Genomic DNA, 23,766 nt, shown 5'->3' on the forward strand with positions numbered 1-23,766 from the left:
TCTAACTGGTGTAAGGTGGTATCTAAGTGTGGTTTTGATTTGGATTTTCCTGATGGCTAATGATGATGAACATTTTTTCATGTGTCTGTTAGCCATTTGTATGTCTTCTTCAGAGAAGTGTCTTTTCATATCTTCTGCCCACTTTTTGACTTGATTATTTGTTTTTTGGGTGTTGAGTTTGAGTTCTTTATAGATCTTGGATACCAGCCCTTTATCTGTAGTGTCATTTGCAAATATCTGCTCCCATTCTGTGGGTTGCCTCTTTGTTTTGTTGACTGTTTCCTTTGCTGTGCGGAAGCTTTTTATCTTGATGGAGTCCCAAAAGTTCATTTTTGCCTTTGTTTCACTAGCTTTTGGAGATGTATCTTGAAAGAAGTTGCTGTGGCCGATGTCAAAGAGGTTACTGCCTATGTTCCCCTCTAGGATTTTGATGGATTCCTGTCTCACATTGAGGTCTTTCATCCACTTTGAGTTTTATCTTTGTGAATGGTGTTAGAGAATGGTCGAGTTTCATTCTTCTGCATGTGGCTGTCCAATTTTCCCAGCACCATTTATTGAAGAGACTGTCTTTTTTCCATTGCATGTTTTTTCCTGCTTTGTCAAAGATTATTTGACCGTAGAGTTGAGGGTCCATACCTGGGTTCTCTATTCTGTTCCATTGGTCTATATGTCTGTTTTCGTACCAGTACCATGCTGTCTTGGTGATCACAGCTTTGTAATATAGTTTGAAATCGGGCAATGTGATGCCCCCAGCTTTGTTTTTCTTTTTCAACATTTCCTTGGCGATTCGGAGTCTTTTCTGATTCCATACAAATTTTAGGATTGTTTGTTCCAGCACTTTGGAAAATGTCATTGGAATTTTGATCGGGCTGGCATTGAAGGTATAGATTGCTCTGGGTAGCATAGACATTTTAACAATGTTTATTCTTCCGATCCATGAGCATGGACTATTTATTTATTTATTTATTTATTTATTTATTTATTTATTTATTTATTTATTTTTTATTCTTATGTTAATCCCCATACATTACATCATTAGTTTTAGATGAAGTGTTCCATGATTCATTGTTTGTGCATAACACCCAGTGCTCCATGCAGAATGTGCCCTCCTCAATACCCACCACAATTCACAGTGCTTACCAGAGCACATACCCTCCCCAGTGTCTATCACCCAGTCACCCCATCCCTCCCACTCCACCCCCCACTCCAGCAACCCTCAGTTTGTTTGAGCATGGAATATTTTTCCATCTTTTTGTGTCTTCAATTTCTTTCATGAGTGTTTTGTAGATCCTAGAGTATAGATCCTTTACCTCTTTGGTTAGGTTTATTCCGAGGTATCTTGTGGTTTTTGGTGCTATTGTAAATGGAATCGTTTCTCTAATTTCTCTTACTACAGTTGCATTGTTAGTGTATAAGAAAGCATTGATTTTGTATCCTGCCACATTACTGAATCGCTGTATGAGTTCTAGTAGTTTGGGGATGGAGTCTTTTGGGTTTTCCACATAAAGTATCATGTCATCTGCGAAAAGAGAGAGTTTGACTTCTTCTTCGCCAATTTGAATACCTTTTATTTCTTTTTGTTGTCTGATTGCTGTTGCTAGGACTTCTAGTACTATGTTGAACAATAGTGGCGAGAGTGGGCATCCTTGACGTGTTCCTGATCTTAAGGGAAAGGCTCTCAGCTTTTCCCCATTGAGGAGGATATTCGCTGTGGGTTTTTCATAGATGGATTTTATGAACTTGAGGAATGTTCCCTCTATCCCTATACTCTGGAGAGTTTTAATCAGGAAAGGATGTTGTATTTTGTCAAATGCTTTTTCTGCATCAATTGAGAGGACCATATGGTTCTTCTCCCTTCTCTTACTAATGTGTTCTATCACATTGATTATTTGCGAATGTTGAACCACCCTTGCATCCCGGGGATAAATCCCACTTGGTCGTGGTGGATGATCCTTTTAATGTATTGTTGGATCCTATTAGCTAGGATTTTGTTGAGGATTTTGGAATCCATATTCATCAGGGATACCGGTCTGAAATTCTTTTTGATGGGGTCTTTGCCTGGTTCAGGGATTAAGGTAATGCTGGCCTCATAGAATGAGTCTGGAAGCTTTCCTTCTGTTTCTATTTTTTGAAACAGCTTCAGTAGAATACGTATTATTTCTTCTTTGAATGTTTGGTAGAGTTCCCCAGGGAATCCATCAGGTCCTGGACTCTTGTTTTTTGGGAGGTTTTTGATCACTGCTTCAATCTCGTTACTGGTTATTGGCCTATTCAGGTTGTTAATTTCTTCCTGTTTCAGTCTTGGCAGCTTATAGGTTTCCAGGAAGGCCTCCATTTCATCCAGATTGCTCAGTTTTTTGGCATATAGTTGTTGATAATAATTTCTAATAATTGTTTCTATTTCCTTGGTGTTAGTCGTGATCTCTCCCCTTTCATTCATAATTTTATTAATTTGGGTCCTTTCTCTTTTCTTTTGGACAAGTCTGGCCAGTGGTTTGTCGATCTTATTAATTCTTTCAAAGAACCGACTTCTAGTTTCGTTGATCTGATCCACTGTGTTTCTGGTTTCTAATTCATTGATTTCTGCTTTAATTTTAATTATTTCTCTTCTAATGCATGGCTGAGGCATCGTTTGTTGCTTTTTCTCTAGTTCTTTAAGATGTAGAGTTAGTTGGTGAGTTCGGGATTTTTCTATTTTTTTGAGTGAGGCTTGGATGGCTATGTATTTTCCCCTTAGGACCGCCTTTGCAGTATCCCATAGGTTTTGGACCAATGTGTTTTCGTTCTCATTGATTTCCATGAATTGTTTAAGTTCTTCTTTGATTTCCTGGATGACCCAAACATTTTTAAGCACAGTGGTCTTTAGCTTCCAAATGTTTGAATTTCTGCCAAATTTTTTCTTGTGATTGAGTTCCAGTTTTAGAGCATTGTGGTCTGAGAATATGCAGGGAATAATCTCAATCTTTTGGTATCGGTTGAGACCTGATTTGTGACCCAGTATGTGGTCTATTCTGGAGAAAGTTCCATGTGCGCTCGAGAAGAATGAGTATTCTGTTGTTTTAGGGTGGAATGTTCTGTAAATATCTATGAGGTCCATCTGGTCCAATGTATCATTCAAAGCTCTTGTTTCCTTGTTGATTTTCTGTTTAGATGATCTGTCCATTGCTGAGAGTGGAGTATTGAGGTCTCCTACAATTAACGTATTGTTATCAATATGACTCTTATTTTGGTTAACAGTTGGCTTATGTAGATGGCTGCTCCCATGTTGGGGGCATAGATATTTACAATTGTTAGATCTTCTTGTTGGATAGACCCTTTAAGATTGATAGATATTGTGTCCTTCTGTGTCTCTAACTACAGTCTTTAGTTTAAAATCTAATTTGTCTGATATAAGAATTGCTACCCCAGCTTTCTTTTGAAGTTCGCTGGCATGGAAGATGGATCTCCATCCCTTCACTTTCAGTCTGGATGTATCTTGAGGTTCAAAATGAGTCTCTTGTAGACAGCATATGGATGGGTCCTGTCTTTTTATCCAATCTGCAACCCTGTGCCGTTTTATGGGAGCATTTAGGCCATTCACATTGAGAGTGATTATTGAAAGATATGAATTAATTGTCATCATGTTGCCTGTGAAGACAGTTTTTTATAGATTGTCCCTGTAAATTTCTGTTGTATATCACTCTTGGGGTCTTTCTCCTTTTATAAAACCCCCCTTAATATTTCTTGCAGGGCCAGCTTAGTGATCACATATTCTTTCAGTTTCTGCCAGTCGTGGAAGCTCTGCGTCTCTCCATCCATTCTAAACGAAAGCCTTGCTGGATAAAGTATTCTTGGCTGCATGTTCTTCTCATTTAGTGCCCTGAATATGTCTTGCCAGGCCTTTCTGTCTTGCCAGGTCTCTGTGGATAGGTCTGACGTTATTCTCATTGCTAGCATTTTTAAGTTCTGCCTATTCACCTTTTATTTCTGCCCTTAGAGACTCTATGTTGCCATTAATTGATTTGTTCCTCCCTCTGTACGTAAGGAATCTCTTCCCCCTAACTGCCCTTAAGATGGTTTCCTTGGTTCTAAGATTTGCAAGTTTTACTGTTACATGCTGGGGTGTTGGCCTGTTTTCCTTGATCTTAGGAGGGGTCCTCTCTGCCTCTGGGACTCGAATGTTTGTTTCATTCCCCAGATTAGGGAAGTTCTCAGCTACGATTTGCTCAAATACATCTTCTAGTCCTCTCTCTCTCTCCACTCCCTCTGGAATTCCAATTATTCTGACATTGGAACACTTCATAGTGTCACTTATTTCTCTGATTCTATTTTCATGGATTCTGAGTTGTTTTTCCCTGGCCTCCTCTTTTCCCTTTTGATCTATTATATTGTCTTCCAGGTCGCTTATTTGCTCTTCTGCCTCAGTTACCCTAGCTGTTAGATTATCTAGGTTGGATTGGATCTCATTGATAGCATTTTTAAGTTCTGCCAATTCAGCTTTCATTTCTGCCCTTAGAGACTCTAGGTTGCCATTAATTGATTGCTCCATTCTAGCCATCGTCTTCACAATTGCCAGCCTGAATTCCATCTACGACATCTTGGTTATATCTGCATCCATTTGTAAATCTGCAGCATAAGTCATAATCTCTGAGACTTTTCTGTTTTGGGGGCTCCTCCTCCTAGTCATTCTGTTGATGGGTGTTTGAGGGAATGTATAGAGTCCAAATTTTTGACCAGAACCCAAGCAAGATGCACCTGTTTTCTTGGGACCTTAGGGTTGCTGGCCTCTTGTTTTCCCAGCCTGTCTTCTGCGGGAGGGGCCTGCCGCACTGTTACTCAGGCAACCCTGTTTGGGTGGTGTTGCCCTGCCCCCCTGTGGCGGGGGATGGGCTCAGTGGGAATCAGTCTTTGGGGCTTTTGTTCTCTGGCGGCTTTCCGCGTCTCTTCCGCAAGTCAGAGCAGAAGAGACCGTTTCCAACCCTCTGCCTCAGAGCAGAGAGATCACAGTCTGTTCTTCAGTGAGCTCTCCAGGCCACACCGTCTCCGTTTCTGTCCATGCTGCTATAAACTTCAGCGTCCTGGGTTGTGCGCCCCTCTGCAGCGCTCCCAGTCCTGCCTCCAGGTCAGGGCACGTCTCCGTCCTTTGTGCTTCTAAAACCGCCAGCCATTCCCAATTCACATGCGCACGACTCCGCAGCTCAGGGTTTCCATCCCAGGGGCTGCAGTTCCCCCGCGCGACCCCGCCACTCCGGGTTTCCACCCCGGGGGCTGTCCTAAAGTCCTTTCCCTGCCGCTACTGGTCTGCGAGTCTGCGCCCCGTCGCTCACCGGCAGTGTAGGATCCCCACGGCCAGACACCCTCCTGCTGCCGTTTATCCTCCGCTATCTGCCCGAGGAATCATGGCTCCCCGCTTCGTACCTCAAAACCAACTGCCTGCAATATTCTGTTTGTAGAGATCCAGATCTTCTTACATCTCAGGCTGGTTTCGTGGGTGCTCAGAGTGGTCTGGTAGATATCCAGCTCAATTCCGGGGACCAGTTGAAATAGGGTCCTCTACTCCTCTGCCATCTTTCCCTCCTCTCTTGACCCTGCTGAAAATTTGATCTATCTTGGACTTTTGGCCTCCGGAACTGTGAGAGAATAAATTTCTTTTGTTTTAAGCCACCCAGTGTGTGGTAATTTGTTATAGGAGACACAGGAAACCAATATATATGTATATAATGTTTTGAGGCAGTGACATCCCAATACCAAAAAGAGGATTGGAATATTTGTGTGCAACTTGGCATGGCATAGTGTTTAAAAAATATAATTAGGGGCGCCTGGGTGGCTCAGTCGGTTAAGCGTCTGCCTTTGGCTCAGGTCCTGATCCCAGGGTTCTCGGATTGAGCCCCGCATTGGGCTCCCTGCTCAGCGGAGAGCCTGCTTCCCCCTCTGCTGCTCTCCCTGCTGTTTCTCTGTCAAATAAATAAAATAAAAATCTTAAAATATATATATATATACACACATATATATAATTAGAATAAACCGTAATCTTATTCTAGATTTGCATTCGTTTCGGATACTACTGAAACAAATTACCACAGATTTATGGCTTAAAACAACTCAGATTTATTATATAAAAATTCTGGAGGTCAGAAGTCTAAAATATGTCTCTGTGTGCTAAAATCGAGGCATTGGTAGGTTCTTTTTCTTTTCTGTATTTTCTGGAGGTTCTAGGGGTGAATCTTTTTCTCTCTCTCTCTCTCTCTCTCTTTTCCAGCTTCTAGAGTTGTCCGTATTACTTGGCTTGTGGTTCCCTACCATCTTTGAAGCCTGTACTAGCCAGTTGGACCGTTTTTATATCACTCTTTTCCTTCCCCATTTAAGGAACCTTGTGATTATGTGGACCTTCTAGGTTAATCCAGGATAATCTTCTCATTTAAGATCAGCTGATTAGCAGTCTTAATTCCATCTGCATCCCTTATTTCTTTTTACCATGTAATGTAATGTACTCACAGTTTCTGGATATTAGGATGTGGGCATCTTTGGGAGACCATTTTCTGCCTACCATATTGACTTTTTAAAAATTAGTCCTCAAAATTTATTTAATCTCATGCCAGACTAACCATAGTACCATTGGGTGGCATCTAGTTGTGGTACAGATAATATTTTATATTTTAGTCAAAACAGTTAAAAGCAGATAGTTTTAAAAAATCAAACAGTACTTAAATACTTATAATGAAGTGCAGCATTCTTTAGCTTTATTCCTCCGGAACCAACCAGTCCAGATCTTAGAGCTATTCCTTTTGGAATTTACCTCCATTTATCTAAAAGAGATGCTGTATTAGTTTCCTATTGCTGCTGTAACAAATTACCACAAATTTAGTGGCTTAAAATAATTCGATTTATTCTCTTTCAGTTCTAGAAGTCAGAAGTCCAGAATCACTGGGCTAACATCAAAGTGTTGATAGGACCAGTTTCTTCTGGAGGTTCTGGGGAGAATCCATTTTCTTTTTTTTTTTCTTCTTCCCAGCTTCTAGCAGTTACCTGTATTCTATGGTTTGTGGTGCCTTTTATCTTCAAGTGTATCTCTCCAGTCTCTGTTTCCATCATCACATCACCTCTCTATAGTTAAAATCTCCCTCCCTTTCCCTTTTGTAAGGGCACTCGTGGATATATTGGGGGCCCACCTGAATAATCTTGGATAATCTTCCCATTTCAAGATTGTTAATTATATCTGCAGAGTCCCTTTTGCCATATAAGGTAAATATTCACAGATTCCAAGTATTAGGATGTAGTCATGTTGGAGGTCCATTACTCAGTCAGCCATGTATGATTATGTTGCTAAATGATTTTCAGTTTTCAATATTGGTATATTTATCTTAAGGTAATTGGAGATAATCTATCTTCTCTCCCCTACATTACTGAATATAATTATATCATACTTTATTCCTTTGTCATTGTTTGCAACTATATACACTTTTTTATGCTGAACCAAATAGTATAATTTATCCTTTCTCTAAAATTTTTATTTCTCTTTAATAATTGTTTTTTTCCTGTTTGTCTGATTTTCTCTGTGCCATCTGCTCCCTTTATTTTAAGCAAATGTTGTTGCTAAGATACATATCTGTCTTTTTAAAAATGCTCAAAGATAGTTTCAAATACTTTTTTGTTTTGCTTTAAACTGAGAACTTCTCTCTCTTAACCTCTCTTTTGGCTGTTTCCTGTTTCAGCATGGTATGCAGTTATCATCTTAGGACTTGCCTTAGCAAATTTCTAGATTTGAGCTATTTTCCCTAGATGATATGCTTCTTATTTTATTTCCTCATTTTGGTGAGGAACATATTTGAGTAGCTTTCTAAGAAAGCTTGTGAGGGAAATGAAATTTAAGACCTCATATCTGAAATGCTTTTTTTCCTGTCCTCACACTGTATTGCTAATTTGGCTGGGTATAGTATTTTGGTTCAGAATTTTGGAGGCATCATTCCATTGTCTTCAAGCTTCTAGTGTTTTGTGGAAATCACGTGTGGTGATGATTTCTTAGGCTTTGTATGTGGCCTGGTTTTGAAAAATTTAAGATCTCTCTATGGTTTGTGTTCTCAATTTCACAGCTGTGCCTTGGTGTGGGACTTTTTCATTGTTTTCCTGGGGAATTAATGGATAGATCCTTTAAATCAAGACACTTACCTACAGTTCTGGGAAATTTCCCTGAATTTGTTTCATAATTGCTCTTATGTTTTTTTGTTTCCTTTTTCTGGAATTCCTTTTGTTTGTGAGCTCTGCAGAGATTTCTGATTTTCTACTTTTTCTCCCTTACATTGTCTTTTATATATGTATTCTACTTTCTAGGACATGTCTTTAACCTCAGTTTCCAACTCTTGTAATAATTTTTTATTTTGCCATTTTAAATTTCCAAGAACATTTTTGTTGTTGTAGTTCTCTAAATGTACTTAAAAACATAATATCCTTTTCTTGTTTTATGGGTAAACTATCTTACCAGTGAGATTAATGTTGTTTTTTTTTTTATTCCTGCTCATATTACCTTTTTCCTTCTAGTTCTTATTTTTTTCTCTCTCTCTTTTCTTTTTTTTTTCCAGTATTCTTTATTTCTTGGTGGGGATGTATTTAATTGAATGAGACACTAAAAAGGTACTTGGAATCTGTGCATGTATGTGGATCAACATCGGCTGGAGAGTGGAAATTAGTGGCTGTTTTGTCTCTTACTGGGCTTTACTGTAAGAGGAATGAACAGTCAGCTAGATTTTTGTTGGGAAAATCTCTGATTTCAGCATATGTCGGTCTTTTTTCCTTCGAATTTAATTTCCCAAAGAAGAGTTCTTTACATTCAATCTTTATGTCTAAGCGGGTATTCTGAATATAGGAAAGGGAGAAGTCTCCTTTTCAATATGCAGACTTTCACTTAGTTTCCATACAGTTCTCTACTGTGATTGGACTCACTGGGTCCTGAGCCAGTAAGGTTCCCTTTCCTCAGATACTGAATTCTTGGTCTCTTGGGGGTGGAGTGACTGAAGGGTAGTCCTCTGGCTCCCTAAGATAAGGAAGGCCCTGCCATATCATTCCTTTTTATATACACTTTAAACAAGTTTTCCTTGATTTCAGCCAGCATCCTCTTTCACACCTTCCACAGTTCCTGTATTCTCAACCCTGAGACTTTCTAGAATGACTGTCACTGGGTGTCTGACCGGGCTTAGAGATGAATACAAGTGTTCAGTTCGCCATGTTTGATTGGGTGTTGTTATATCCATTGTTCAATATACTCTTGGTACAATGAGTTTCTTATCTGAAAAGTCTGAGGAAACATTCCCCCCCAAGATTGCCCTTACTTTAGATGCCACTTGCAAATTTGGAGGTCCCCAAGGCTGCTCTCCATTCAGACCAATTGACTACAAATGCAGGGATTTCTCAAACCTACTATTAAGGTTTGATAATTCATCAGAAAGAGTCAGAACCCACTGAAAGTGCTATGTTTAAGGTTACGGTTTTATTATAGCAAAACAGTATAAATTAGAGCCAAAGAAAGATGCATAGGGCGAAATTTAGGCGAGTTCCAAACATGAAGCTTCCATGATGTGTTACTCTCCCAGCATTGTTATGTGGTGCTTATACATGCAGTATTGCCAGCGAGGCAAGATTACTGAAGCCTTCATGTCCAGAGTTTTTATTGGAGTTTCATTACATAAACATGATTGATTGAGTCATTGATCAAATGGCTAAGATCAGTCTCCAGTCCCCTCCTCTGCCTACAGGTGGGATGATAGCATATGGCTCAAAGGTCCAACCAGAATCACATGGTTGGTCTTTATGGTGTGATCTGCCCCCAGCGTGAGCATAAACTATCAAGTGCCCTTGAAGGGGTGTGTGTGAATAACAAAAACACTCCTGTCTCTGGGAAAATAACTAAGGTTTAGAGGTTACCTCCAGAAACCTCAACAAAGGCCAGACCTCTCTTTGGTCTGAGGCCAAATTCTTTAGTACACATTATGCTACTTTGTTTCATGGTAAGAAGGTAACAACACTGCCAGAAATCTCTTTTTCCCAAGTTTCATATGCCATGTATCTGTTTAAAATTTACCACTCTTTTTATCTTTTGTTTTCATTGATGTTAGTGGCCTATTTTGAAATAATTGAATCTATTCCTTAATTGAAGACATTTCATAAAGGGTAATAAGGTCTTTTGCCCTCTACCTTAATTTGATCTTATGAAGAGTGTTTGAATAGTGATTTACCAAGGGAGACACATTACAGTCCAATTTGATGTGGTTTGATAGGTATACTTTATTTTCATCTTACAAAGCTTAGCATGTGGGTGCCAGAAGTCTGATTGAAAGGAAGTAAAATCAGTGGAGCAATTAAACATTAACAAGGTGGGGGGCAATTATGCTAAACTTATGTAAATAGTTTTAGATTATGTATAAGTAATTACATTTTTCAGAGTAGTTGACAGGCAAAAATTAGATTGCTTATTTGTTTGAGACTTAATTTTGATTTATTTTTAAAGGTCATAATGGTTTCATTTTGAGCCTTCATTTAATTTCTTGCTTGAAGGTTATTACATGATGTAGCATTACTAAATTGAACCTTTTTAATGGTAATACACAACATAAAAAATTGGAATTGGCTTCAGACTTTATACTAAAATGCCTTTTACTATCTTTTGTATGTTAAAGGCATGTCTTTGTAGTAAGAACTAAATTTATTTAAGAGTATCTTTTGTGTGCTTTTGCTTATTTCCTAAAGGGATAGTTGATAAGTTAGTTGATAAGCAGACAGTTGTCAAGTAGCATGTTCCATTTTAAATTGTCTTCATTTTAAAAATGTGTTGAACTTATTAAATGCATCTGTGATGATGAGGAAAAAGAATAATTGTTAAATGTATTATATCATGTATGCGGTTCGACTTTTTTCAACAAATTGTATTGTCTCTTTCTTAAGCATGAATTTGGTTTTAAAAGATAAATCTGTAAGACTGACCCATGTAATATACTGAGATTCCATTTCCTTCTTGTATACCTTTTCATTTTCTTTAGAGTTAATAATGATTGCATATCTTCACTTGTTTGATTGCTTTTATAAAAAATACTTGAATATTCATTTTTCAAGCTTTCTGGCTGCTGAGCTGTTTTTGTTAACCTGGTTATTTGATGACAGAACATAAGCAGTCAGTCTTGAGCATCTTACCTTGTTTTCTAGTAGTGTCTAAGATAGTGTTCTGAATTAAATAGATGCTTTAATAATGCCTATAGATCTGAGGTGATCTGAAACATACATTTTTCAGAAAGAAAGGCTGTGTTACTAGGTTAAATTAGATTAATTGTGGGTTTCTAAATTTGAGTCCAAATGAAGTATATGGATTCAAGTTGTATAGCATGAAAGAGTTAAGAATTTTCAAATCTTTAGGTGACCATATTTTTTTCTCTTTAGTTAGAATCACATGGTTGCATTATAGTTTTTACTTAATTGGTACCTTTAACTTTTGATCCTGTTGAGAGTATAGTTTTGGTTTGGTACCATCTGGAGGCAAGAGTTGGACATCATTTGTGGAAGTCTTTTAGACTTGACTCTGAATATATTTGTGCCTTCAGTGTAAAAGAGTAATTGTATCAAGTACATCATTTATATTGAAGTTCTATATTGTTAAAAGTTAACTTTCGTGAGTTCTTATCTACCACTGTTCCGTTTGATTATTGGAGTAACAGTTAATTCTTAGGGATATAATAACTAAGGGAAACATTTATTACAAGTTCCAGATACGGTTGACATAAAACATTGTTTAAGTTTAAGGAATACAGTGTATTCATTTGACATACATATATTACAGAATGACTGTGGTGTAAGCTTTCAAGTATATAATACGATATTATTAACAATAATCACCATGGTGTTCTTTACCTCCCGAGAACTTATTCATATTATGAATAAGTTTGTACCCTTTGACTAACATCTCCCCATATTCTGCAGCCCCCGCGCCATAGTAACCACTACTCTCTTACTCTGAGTTGGGCTTTTTACATTCCACATAAAAGTGAGATCATACAGTATTTGTCTTTTCTTTGACGTCTTTCACTTAACAGCATGCACATCATGCCCTCAGGTTCTATCCTTGTTTTGCAAATGGCAGGATTTCCCCCTTCTCATGGCTGAAAAACATCCATGACATATATGTATCACCCCTTCTTTATGCATTATCCACTGAGGGACACTTTGATTGTTTCTGTATCTTGGCTGTTGTGACTAATGCTGCAAGGAACATGGGGGTGCAGTTATCATTTTGAGATCCTGTTTCCATTTTCTCTGGATATGTACCCAGAAGTGGGATTGCTGGATCATATAGTAGTGCTATTTGTAATTTTTGAGGAACCTCCGTGCAGTTTTTCATAGTGGCTGTACCAATTTATATTCCCACCAGCAGTGTATAAGGATTTCCTTTTCTTCAAATCCTTGACAACACTTAGCATCTGTCTTTCTGATGATAGCCTTTTTAAAAGGTGTGAGGTGAAACCTCAGTGTGGTTTTGATTTGCATTTCCCTGATGATTAGTGATTTTGAGAACCATTTTTGGTACCTGTTGGCTATATGTATGTCTTTGGAAAAATGTTACCCAGTTCCTCTGCTGATTTTTTTTTTTTTAAATAAATTATTTGGTTTTTTGTTGTTGAGTTGTATGAGTTCCTTATATATATTTTGGAGTAACCCCTATCAGATACATGGTTTGCAAATATTTTCTTCCATTCCATATGTTGCCTTTTCATCTTGTTGATGATTTTGTAGATGGCTTTGATAAGTATGGACTTTAACAATATTAATTAATGCTTCCTATCCATGAACATGGGATATCTTTCCATTTGTTTGTGTCTTCAGTTTCTTTCATCAAAGTCTTGTGATTTTCAGGATACAAATCTTTCATCTCCTTTGTTGAATTTTATTCCTATGTATTTTATTGTTCTTGATGGTATTTTAAAGGGGCTTGTTTATTTTGTTGTTAGGGTGTAGAAATGCAACTGATTTCTGTGTGATTTTGTATCTTGCAACTTTACTGAATCCATTAATTAGTTCTAAAAGTTTTTTAATGGAGTCTTTAAGATTTTCCATGTATGAGAATCATTTTATGCGCAAAAACAGTTTTGTAGCTTTTTTTCCAGTTTGAATGCTTTTTATTTTTTATTTTTTTCTTGCTTGGTTGCTCTGGCTAGGACTTCCACTAATATGTCAGAAGGAGTGGTAAGTGGTAACTCTTGTTCCTGATTTTAGAGGAAAAACTTTCCACCTTTCACCATTGAGTATGATGTCAAATGTGGGCTTGACATATATGGCCTTTATGTTGAGGTAGGATCCTCCTATACCCAAGTGTTGATCATTTTTATCATAAGAGGATGTATTTTTGTCAGTAGCTTTTTCTGCATCTATTGATGATCATCTGATCTTAATCTGGCTTTTGTGTCAGAATAATGCTGGCCTCATAAAATGGAAACCATTTATTGAACCTCTTAAACATGCTCTTTCAGTTAATCTTTAATTATGTTGGATAGGAAAAAAAAATGTTGGATAGGTGTTTTATATATGTTTGTGTTTTGTGTTCCTCATATATAGAATGCAGAACGTAGGTTCTATCTTATAAAATTGTTTTTAGTATTAAATATGAATACATGGAAAGAACCTGTAAGAGCACCTTGAATATAGTATAAGTGCTCAGTAGTTGCTAGCAATTATTAATATTTTTATTGTTTTTGTTTTTATTTTTGTTGTCATATTTAGGAGGTGAGGTTCAATAACTTGTTCTAGTTGTGACAATAAGTAATAGAACTACATGTGAACTAACTACAAATCCATTTACTATCTTCCCTCTCATCTTCCCATAATGCTGTCTACCAAGGTGAATGATTAGTCCAGGGCTAGCAACACTAGCCTTCTGCCATCCAATCCAGTCCTGTTCTGGTCTCCTAACACAATCACATATTGCCTTCCAAAAAAGCAAGATATTGTACCTTTTTCCCCCATACATTAAAGATATTTTTATATATATATATTTTTTGTAATTCATTAGCAGTTGGAACATGAGGATCTAAAATAAAATAATAATGTCCCAAAATAAAATTTGGAGGGCTGTTTAGGATTCTTTTTAAAATTTAGTTTGACCTTTTGAGTGTTATAGCTGGGGAGTAACTTGAGTCTCCGGTACTACTTTGTTGTGGATTAACAGTGTGTCACTGTGACTGGTCATTGAATATGTTTGGTAAGAGAACTTTTTTTGTATGGTTCTGAGAAAATCATTTTGTATTCATAAATAGGAAATTAATGAATAGGAAAACTCAGTTACCCTTTTTGCATCTCAGCTTTGGATTTGAATAGCTTTATTATTCATTTCCTAATAGCAGTTCCTGTAAATTCTTTCATTAATCAAGCATTTTTATGGTATAAGGATATACTCAACCCAAGATCAGCATTTACCAAAATACGTGTTTTATGAAGGTAAAATGGCATTATAGGAGATTTGGGGTTGGATAAAGTTAAAAATATCTCTTTATTCAATATTATGTTTCAGAGTTTTTTATGTGAATTGTAAATCTCCCATCAGGATAATATATATAGTATATGGCCTTTTATAAAACTTAACACCGTAGCTTTGTCCCCCCCCCTTTATTTTTTTTTTTAAGAGCATACTTTCAGAGCTCCATCTGACTACAAACACTTTGAAATGATTTAGGTTGATTTTCAACTCAATTGGGAATTCAGGACAAATGACTAGGCAGCAGATACAGCAGACACATAGTTAGAATGTATTGAGCAGGGGCGCCTGGGTGGCTCCAGTCAGTTAAGCATCTGCCTTCAGCTCAGGTCATGATCCCAGGGTCCTGGGATCCAGTTCCGCATCAGGCTCCCTGCTCGTTGGGGAGTCTCCTCCCTCTACCCCCCTGCTTGTGATCTCTCTTTCTCTCTCTCTCTGTCTCTCGGATAAATAAATAAAATCTTTAAAAAAAATTTAAAAAAAAATGTATTGAGCAGAGAGCTTCCAGAAATCAGTAAACATGGATTGTGAATCATATACAAGGCCCTGTAGTTGTTCTCAGACTTCTTAGTTTCAGGGTCCTTAATAAAAACTCTTTTTTTTTAAATAAGATATTTATTTATTGTTTTAGAGAGAGAGAACATGGGAAGAGGGGCAGAGGGAGAGAGAGAATCCTCAAGCAGACTTCTTGCTGAGCCCAGATCCTGACTCAGGGCTCTATCTCAACACCCTGAGATCATGACCTGAGCTGAAATCAAGAGTTGGATGCTCAACTGACTGAGCCACTCAGGCACCTCTTGGGTCCTTAATACACTCTTAAAAATTGAAGCCCAAAGAGCTTTTGGTTTATAGCTGTTGATATTTACTACATTAGAAATTAAAATAATATTTTGCAGTATATATTAATTCATTTAAAGGTAATTTGTTTCATGTAAACATAAGTAACCTTTTTTTAAAGTAAAAGATAACTTTCTCTAAGAAAAGATTCTCATGAGAAGAGTGACATTGCTTTGTGCTTTTCAAATTTTAAGGTCTGGCTTAAGAAATAGCTGAATTCGGGCGCCTGGGTGGCTCAGTTGGTTAAGCAACTGCCTTCGGCTCAGGTCATGATCCTGGAGTCCCTGGATCGAGTCCCGCATCAGGCTCCCTGCTCGGCAGGGAGTCTGCTTCTCCCTCTGACCCTCCCCCCTCTCATGTGTTCTCTCTCTCTCATTCTCTCTGTCTCAAATAAATAAATAAAATCTTAAAAAAAAAAAAAAGAAATAGCTGAATTCTCCTATCTACTTCCATATTCAATCTCAATTGATTGAATCGCATTAAGTATCCTCTGGAAAGGTCCACTGTATACTCATGAAAGAGTGAGAGTGTAAAGGCAAATGAAACCTTAAAAATGACTATGAAAATAATTTTGACTTGACTGATCCAATGAGAGGGGTCATCGGGAGCTCTGGGTCTCCACTGCACATTTGTAGAACTGCTCCCGTAGTAAATACAAGTGTTAACTACATTACTTCCTAAGAGCTCATACTTTGAATTTGGATTGCCTAGATTGTTAGAATCAAATAAAATTGTACATGTAAAAAATGGTACAATAAATAATAAAATGCCTGCTGTTCATTATTATTTCAAGATTTTTGTCCTGTTATGTCACTTTCGCTCACAGTTTTCCATTGGCTTCCCAACTCATTTGAGGTAAAAGCCAGAGGCTTTATTTACAGTGGGTTGCAAAGGTTTTTTTTCATCCTCTGACTTCTTGTTACCTCTCTGTGTTCATACAGTTGTTTTGACCTCAAATGCCCCTCCTCACTGTGCAAGTACTGGTTTTCTTACTGTTCATCAAACATTAGTCATATCCTTTCTCACAGCCTTTGTACATGATTTTTTCCTCCAGTTAACATTTACTTCTTCAGATATTGACATGTTTTATCCTCCAGTTCCATTGGGATTTTGGTTTTTGGCTTAATGGCACCTCAGTGGAATCTTTTTTTCATTTAACCCTTCGATGTATGATATATACACATTTCCTCTCCCTTCTCTGCTTTATTTATTTATTTATTTTTCTGTGGGAGTTTCTGTTTTCTAACATACTTGATTTACTTGTTTGTCTCTCTTCCACTAGAATTTAAGTTCCATTAGAGATTTGGTTTTTGGTTTTTTTTGTTTTTGTTTTTTGGTCTAACTTGTTCATTACGGTATCTTCAATACCTAGAATATGCTTTAGTGCATTTTTTTTTTGAGAGAGCATGAGCTAGGATGGGGAGGGACTGAGGGATAGGGAAAGAGAATCCCAAGCAGGTTCTGTGCCCACCGTGCAGCCCGACATGGGGTTCAGTCTCACCACCCTGAGATCATGACCTAAGCCGAAATCAAATGTAGGATGCTTAACCAACTGAGCCACCCAGGTGCCCCTGCTTGGTGCATATTTAAGTGCTGAAAAAATATTTTTTGTTTGAGTGAATCATTATTATTACTACTCTGAAGATGAAAGAATAATCTCTGCTTCTCAGAAATGTGTGGTCTCAGTAAGACAGTGCCTTTCAAATAAAATGAACATGTAAAGCATTTAGCTTGGCATTTTGGACATGTAGCAGTACTCACTAATTGGTAGCTGTTATTGAAGGATAAGCAAAGAAAGAACAGAATTAGACATTTCAGATAAAAATGACCTGGATAAAAGAACACTGCATTTACATCTCAGGAGCTAGGGTAGATACATTTTAGGGGAATATTGAAAAAATAAGGTTGGAACTATATTGTTCAGGCCAAGACATTTGGATTTTTCTGTAGGTAACGAGTTATTGCATATTTTTAAGGCAGAGGTGCTGGTAGGTTTGGAAGATGAATCCAAATGGAAATCCTTAAGGTTGATTGGAAATCCTTCTGGTGTAGGCTGAACTGGAAATTAAAACATTAGCAAATTTGTAATAACAACTTTTGCAAAATCATAAGTTATGCTCAATTATTAATGAGCTCTGAAATTATATGGTAGTATAAAATTATCATTTGATTTCAGTTGTATATTTTGAACTATGTTTGCAGTTGCCAGCTTTTAATGTATGTTTTTCATTTAAAACTGAGATCTTTGATTTAAAATAAACCAAGATGTTTATATTGGTAACTAACTTACTAAATATACTAATCTAGGGCAAAGTATGTTTAGTCCAGCAAACATTGGTCAACCACGGAAGACAACATTATCTCCTGCACAGTTGGATCCTTTTTATACTCAAGGAGATTCTCTGACTTCTGAAGATCATCTCGATGACACTTGGGTGACTGTGTTCGGGTAAGGTTTCTGGATCATTTACCTTTCAAAAAAAAAAAAAAACCCATCCCCAGCATTTATAATAAACAAACATACCCCCCCAAAAAAAGGATTGCACAGCAAATGCTCATTTATCTGCCAACTGGCTACTACAGTTGTTAATATTTTACTTACATTCATTTTATCTTCCATTAATTCATCTTTTTTTGTTGGTACATTTCAGAGTAAGTTGCACACATCACTACAAATCAATCACCCTGACACTTCAGAATGTATATTATTTATTTTATTTTATTTATTTATTTTTTTAGAGAGGGAGGGATAGGGGAAAGAGAATCTTAAGTAGGCTCAATGCTCAGTGCAGAGCCCTACGTGGGGCTCCATCTCACAACCCTGAGATCATGACCTGAGTTGAAATCAAGAGTCAGACACTTAACCGACTGAGCCTCCCAGGTGCCCCCAGCATGCACATTATTAACTAGTGTTCAGTATTTGTATATAGTTTTTTTTTAGTCATTTATCTGTTTGCCACTTCTCATATTCTTTTCTCTTAAGCATATTTCCTGGATAATGGAACAGGATTGCCTCTTTAGACTTAGGAATCTCCTTTCTTTGTAGTGGTTATTACTCTGCCCTTTTTTTTAAATTTTTTTTTATTTGAGAGAGAGAGAGCACGAGTACGGGGAGGAGCAGGGGGAGGAGCAGAGGGAGAAGCAGACTCCCTGCTAAGCAGGGAGCCCGATGTGGGACTTGATCTCCGGATCCCGGGATCATGACCTGAGCTGAAGGCAGATGCTTAACTGACTAAGCCACCCAGGTGCCCCTATTACTCTGCTTATATTGGACTTCACCAGTTTGGAACTATCAAATTGAATTTCATTTGTATATATACATACTGTGTCACAAGGTTGGTACTTTATAGTTACAGGATATTGAGTATTAATAGAAATTGTATATGCCCTATATGCATTTTGAATAGATTTTTAGATTAAAAAAAGTACTTTAAAGCATTTTGGAGATCATACTGCATCATCTGCAGATGAGAAAACTGAGGTTTTAGATTAAGTGATTTATTCAGAGGTTTACATCTAGTTATTAGTAAAATGTCAGCAAAAAACCTGAGGTCCTTTGATTTTTAAGCTGTTATTGTTCATACTGTACTACATAAGGTTTGCTTCTGAAAGTGTGATACGTCATACTGATATTGGGTCTTACTGTATTTAGTTTTGGGGTAAAAAGTGAGCTTCTTGAAGAACAATGCACAGTAAATGTTAGTGGACTTTATATATTCAGTTTATTTAAAATTTAAAAATTCAAAGGAATATATAAGAATCTACAGTGAAAACTACTCCTTCCCACTTTTGTCCCCAGCTAGTTTTTCTCCCCTTTAAGGCAGTATTGGCCACCTGTTTTTTATGTAACCTTCCAGAGAGATTCTATGTGTTATTGATCCTCTTTAGGTAAAAAATTGGGATCATCTTACTCTCCAGAAAGCCTATTCATAGCAATTGGATGGCTTCTTGATTTTTTTTTTTATGTTTAAATTTTCATATTCTCTCATGACATGGTTATGCCTTTGAACTTGGATGTCCACTCCCAAATCTGTTTTGGGACTCAGTAGTAATGGTGTTACTTTTAAGATTCCTCAGTAATTAGATAAATTACTTGACGTTCTTCTGCTAGTCTTTTTCTTCATTTTTAAGATATACACTTTCCCACCTATTAAATTTCTGTTGGTTTTATGTTTTAGTAACCCTGTATATGAGTTTGATTGCAAGAACTGAAATGTTTTCTTCTAAAGGATAAAATATTTTGATCATTTATAGGGTAATCTAAAATATGTATGTTCTTTCTTTGATAATTTAACTTTTTCCTGTTGATTCAGGGTCATCATGAAATGTTATTCATTATTTTAAGGGGTTCTTTTACAGGATAATGGAATGTTTCCACTCAAAGTGGTCCCTAGAGTCTTAGAATTTCATTTTATTTTTCAAGTACCTCCCTCACTTGCAACCATTATTTTTCTTTCATTTTTATTTTCTTCAACTCTGCTTTGTAGGCACTTTGCCTTATTTGTTGCTTTTCTTTGAGGTTACAAATCTTATATCCAAACATACGTAACATAAAATAAAATTTCAGTCCTGAATGCAGTATTTTACTCATATGCATTTTAATATATGGACTTTATCATTTATTTTTGTGACTCAGATTTTTTTCCCTTAGGTTCTAATCCAGGTTCTTGATAACTGACATTACTTGTTAAGGAAACTCCAGATTTTCAATTTAAAATAGCTTTATTGTTTGGACTATAAAAATAGTGTCTGATAAAATATTTAAACCATACAGAACTTTAAGAAGAAAATAAAAATCACAATTTTCTCAGAGATTTTTGGCTATTAAAACCTTGGTAACCATCCTTTTAAATGTTTCTATACCATTGATATTGGTACTGACTTTTCATTTTTGTTTCAGAACTAAATTTCTGAATTTTCAGTAGGTGCTCAATGTATAATAATATGAGTATATAATTTAAAATTCTTTTCCTCTTAATAACTGTAGTATACCTAAGTATTTCACACACACACACACACACACACACACGCTCACACACCCTTGTAAAATATATACAGAGCTGCAATATCATAGTTCTTTCCTTAAGGGTATGGTAATGGCAGTGAGAATGGAATTTTAGAGTTTTCATAGATGGAATCTGGGGATGGAGAAGAATGGCTGAGTCAAAGCTAACTTTAATATATTTGCTTTTGGGTGATAAGCAATGATAGATTTAGCTGATATAGGGGGAAACAATGATCAGGGATTTCCTATTATTCTAGTCTGTTATGGGAAACTTACCTTGAAACACTTATAAGTATGGTAATTTGCATTTGTATTTATTATGAAAGTTGACTGGACAACTCTTTTTTCAGGTTTCCTCAAGCATCTGCTTCCTATATATTATTACAATTTGCACAGTATGGGAATATCTTAAAACATGTGGTAAGGTTTACTTCATTTCAGTTCAAGATTTAGTCTGAAGAAAAATAAGCTGTAAATTGAGGGAAACTCTGCTGCTGAATATTGTCTGCTTTTTCCAAACTTAAAAGTTTTTCTTTCTTTTTTTTAAGTTTTCATTGAATATGTCTGTTGGAGTCTAGAAGGCTAGAAGTTGCATAGTAGTTGATAAAAAGGGATAAAGAGAGAAGATAAGAGAGTGAGAATTTCAGGCTCCACCCCCCCATTTCTTTTTTAATAGTTCACAGTCTTTTAACAAAAATTACGCCAGATATTATATTACTGTCTTCCAGTGTGAGCTTGTTTTATTGGAGATAAAGGAAAAGAGAGAAGTTCCTGATTTACAGAGTTCTTAGGGCTTTTTTAACTTGTAGAGGGCTTTTTTGAAAAAGTATCTTACCTTACCTGTAACAAGTTATAAATAACAAATCTTTTTTTCTGTTACCAGGGATTGACTTACTTTAATTCCTACAGAAAATAAGATTGATGAATACAATTTTTAAAAACTTGATAGCAAGTGTTAATAAGACCTATTTATAAGGAACAATTATCTTTTGAGGATTACTTTCAGAGAATATTTGCCACATATCCTTTTTTTATTTTTATTTTTTATTTATTTATTTTTTTAAAGATTTTATTTATTTATTTGAGAGAGAATGAGAGAGCACATGAGAGGGGGGAGGGTCAGAGGGAGAAGCAGGCTCCCCGCCGCGCAGGGAGTGCCACATATCCTTTTTTTAAAGATTTTATTTATATATTTATGTTAGAGAGTGAGAGAGCATGAGCTGGGGAAGGAGCAGAGGGAGAGGGACAAGCAGACTCCTTGCTGAGTTGGAGCCCCACCAGAGCCAAAATCAAGAGTTGGATGCTTAACCGACTGAGCCACCCAGGCACCCCAGTATTTGCCACATATTCTTTATAGTAGAGAATTGAGAGTTAGATAGAAATTATTGAAATTGTTTAATAAGGGGTCGCCTTAGGTGGCTTAGTCGGTAAAGCATCTGCCTTGGGCTCAGGTCATGATCCCAGGGTCCTGGGATCGAGCTCTGCATCGGGCTCCTTGCTCAGTGGGGAGTCTGCTTCTTTCTCTCCCCCTGCTCCTCCATCCCGCTTGTGCTGTCTCTTGCTTACTCACTCTCAAATAAGTAAATAAAATCTTTAAAAAGAGAAAAGAAAAAGAAATTGTTTAATAGGATTTTTGTTGAATCCTGCATACAGCTTGTTATGGGGCATCAAATAAAAAGTGGAAGCAGATATATATATATATTTTTAAGATTTTATTTATTCATTTGAGAGAGAGAGAGAGTACAGAGGGAGAGTGAGATGGAGAAGCAGACTCCCCACTGAACAGGGAGCCCAATTTGGGGCTCAATCCCAGGACCCTGGCTTCATGACCTGAGCCGAAGGGAGATGCTTAACCGACTGAGCCACGCAGGCGCCCCTATATCTTCATATATTTGTATTTTCTAATAGAATTCATTTTTTAGATTTTATATATTTTATGTTTTAAGAGACAACTTCATTCTTTGCAGATGTCTAACACAGGAAATTGGATGCATATTCATTATCAATCTAAACTGCAGGCCCGGAAAGCCTTAAGCAAAGATGGGAGGATTTTTGGAGAGTCCATCATGATTGGTGTAAAACCATGTATAGATAAAGTAAGTTATTGCTGTTGTAAGGAAAATAGCTTTATCTATATGAAGAGCACGAGTCTGAGCACTGACGACAGTTATGTCACTTTGCTTCACTATGCCCCTTTTTCTTGCAAAATGTGATGATGTTATAGTACTGTTTTCATGGGAAGCCAAAGATGTCACAGGACTTTAGAATTTAGAGATAATCCATACAAACCCCTTCTATTTTACAGATTAAGAGGCCAAGAGGACTTAAATAACTTACAGAGTGGTTAAAGGTGAGACCTAGATTTTAGGTCTCTTAACTTCTCATTCTCTTGTGCAAAGCAACATCAAATTCTTTAAATACTTTAAAAGAATGCTGCTGTTTCAGAACAAAAGGTTTCACAGGAATAGTTAACAGGGTTAACTATTAAAATGGCTGAAGCTTTTTATTAGTCATTTTTATTTTAAAATCTTTTAAAACATTTATATACCTATAAAATAATATTTAGCACAATTTATACTTTGTGGCTTGTAAAATCATGATCATTCTTAAATAATTATGCATGAACTTCTGTCTACCAGCACTGTGCTTGGTGCTTATATACACATTAGTGCACAAAAGCAGGCATGGCTCCTGTTCTTACAATGTGGTTGCTGTAAAGTATGTAATTATTATATTGTGCTGTAACAGATGTTTGTAGAGGCTAGAGGAGAATCTGGGGTTCCTGGCTACTAAGTAACACTGGACTTCAATCCTCCCCCCACCCCAGGATTTCCTCAAAATTCTGCTTTTTCTTGTGTTTTTTCATAGTATTTGTTAGGAGATTTTTACTCTTTGAAGTCTCTAGTTGTGTTGATCATGTTTGAGGTCATTGAAGTGAATGAACTTTCTGTCTGAGCATTGTATCTCAAATACTAGCTAAGAAGCATATATTGTTTTAGCAAGGCTAAAATTGTTTGAAAGGTTAATTAGATCAAAGAAAGTATGCTCCTTTTAATAAAGTTTTCTTTCTAAGTAGGATGTAATAGTGAATAACATATTATGTTTATAAACAGAGAAGTTCTTTATCTTTATTTCTCCAGAGTGTTATGGAAAACAATGACAGGTGTGCTTTATCATCTCCATCTCTAGCCTTTACACCACCAATCAAAACCTTAGGTACACCAACCCAACCTGGAAGTACTCCTAGGATTTCTACCATGAGACCTCTTGCTACAGCATACAAAGCTTCTACTAGTGACTATCAGGTATTTTAAGAATTGGATAAAAAAGATATACTTTATTTTTGTATTTATTTATTAAAAGATATACTTTAAAGGGGGAAGTGCCTAGCATGTTTAACTTTTTCATTGGGTTGATTTGTATGCCATTTGATATTTCTTAC

At 36.7% G+C, this 23,766-nt stretch overlaps 1 protein-coding gene across 2 annotated transcripts in view; it reads left to right on the top strand.

Annotated features, from left to right (window-relative positions):
- Nucleotides 1–23,766, top strand: part of NUP35 (nucleoporin 35) — a 41,178-nt gene that overhangs the window by 15,328 nt on the left and 2,084 nt on the right. The window contains exons 5-8 of one of the 2 annotated variants that reach the window (XR_010410241.1): nucleotides 17,627–17,768; nucleotides 20,675–20,744; nucleotides 22,292–22,420; nucleotides 23,514–23,629. Coding sequence is in view for 1 of the 2 variants with exons in the window: in XM_064586790.1 (XP_064442860.1) it covers nucleotides 17,627–17,768; nucleotides 20,675–20,744; nucleotides 22,292–22,420; nucleotides 23,465–23,629 (506 nt within the window). In the remaining variant the exon portion in view is untranslated. Of the gene's footprint in view, nucleotides 1–17,626; nucleotides 17,769–20,674; nucleotides 20,745–22,291; nucleotides 22,421–23,464; nucleotides 23,630–23,766 lie in introns of both variants that reach the window. The other variant, XM_064586790.1, reaches the window with a different exon arrangement.

Source organism: Mirounga angustirostris, unplaced genomic scaffold (genome assembly GCF_029215605.1).
Source record: "Mirounga angustirostris isolate CCGP_5_RB_7025 unplaced genomic scaffold, mMirAng1.0.hap1 SCAF_3, whole genome shotgun sequence".
Taxonomy (NCBI): Eukaryota; Metazoa; Chordata; class Mammalia; order Carnivora; family Phocidae; genus Mirounga; species Mirounga angustirostris.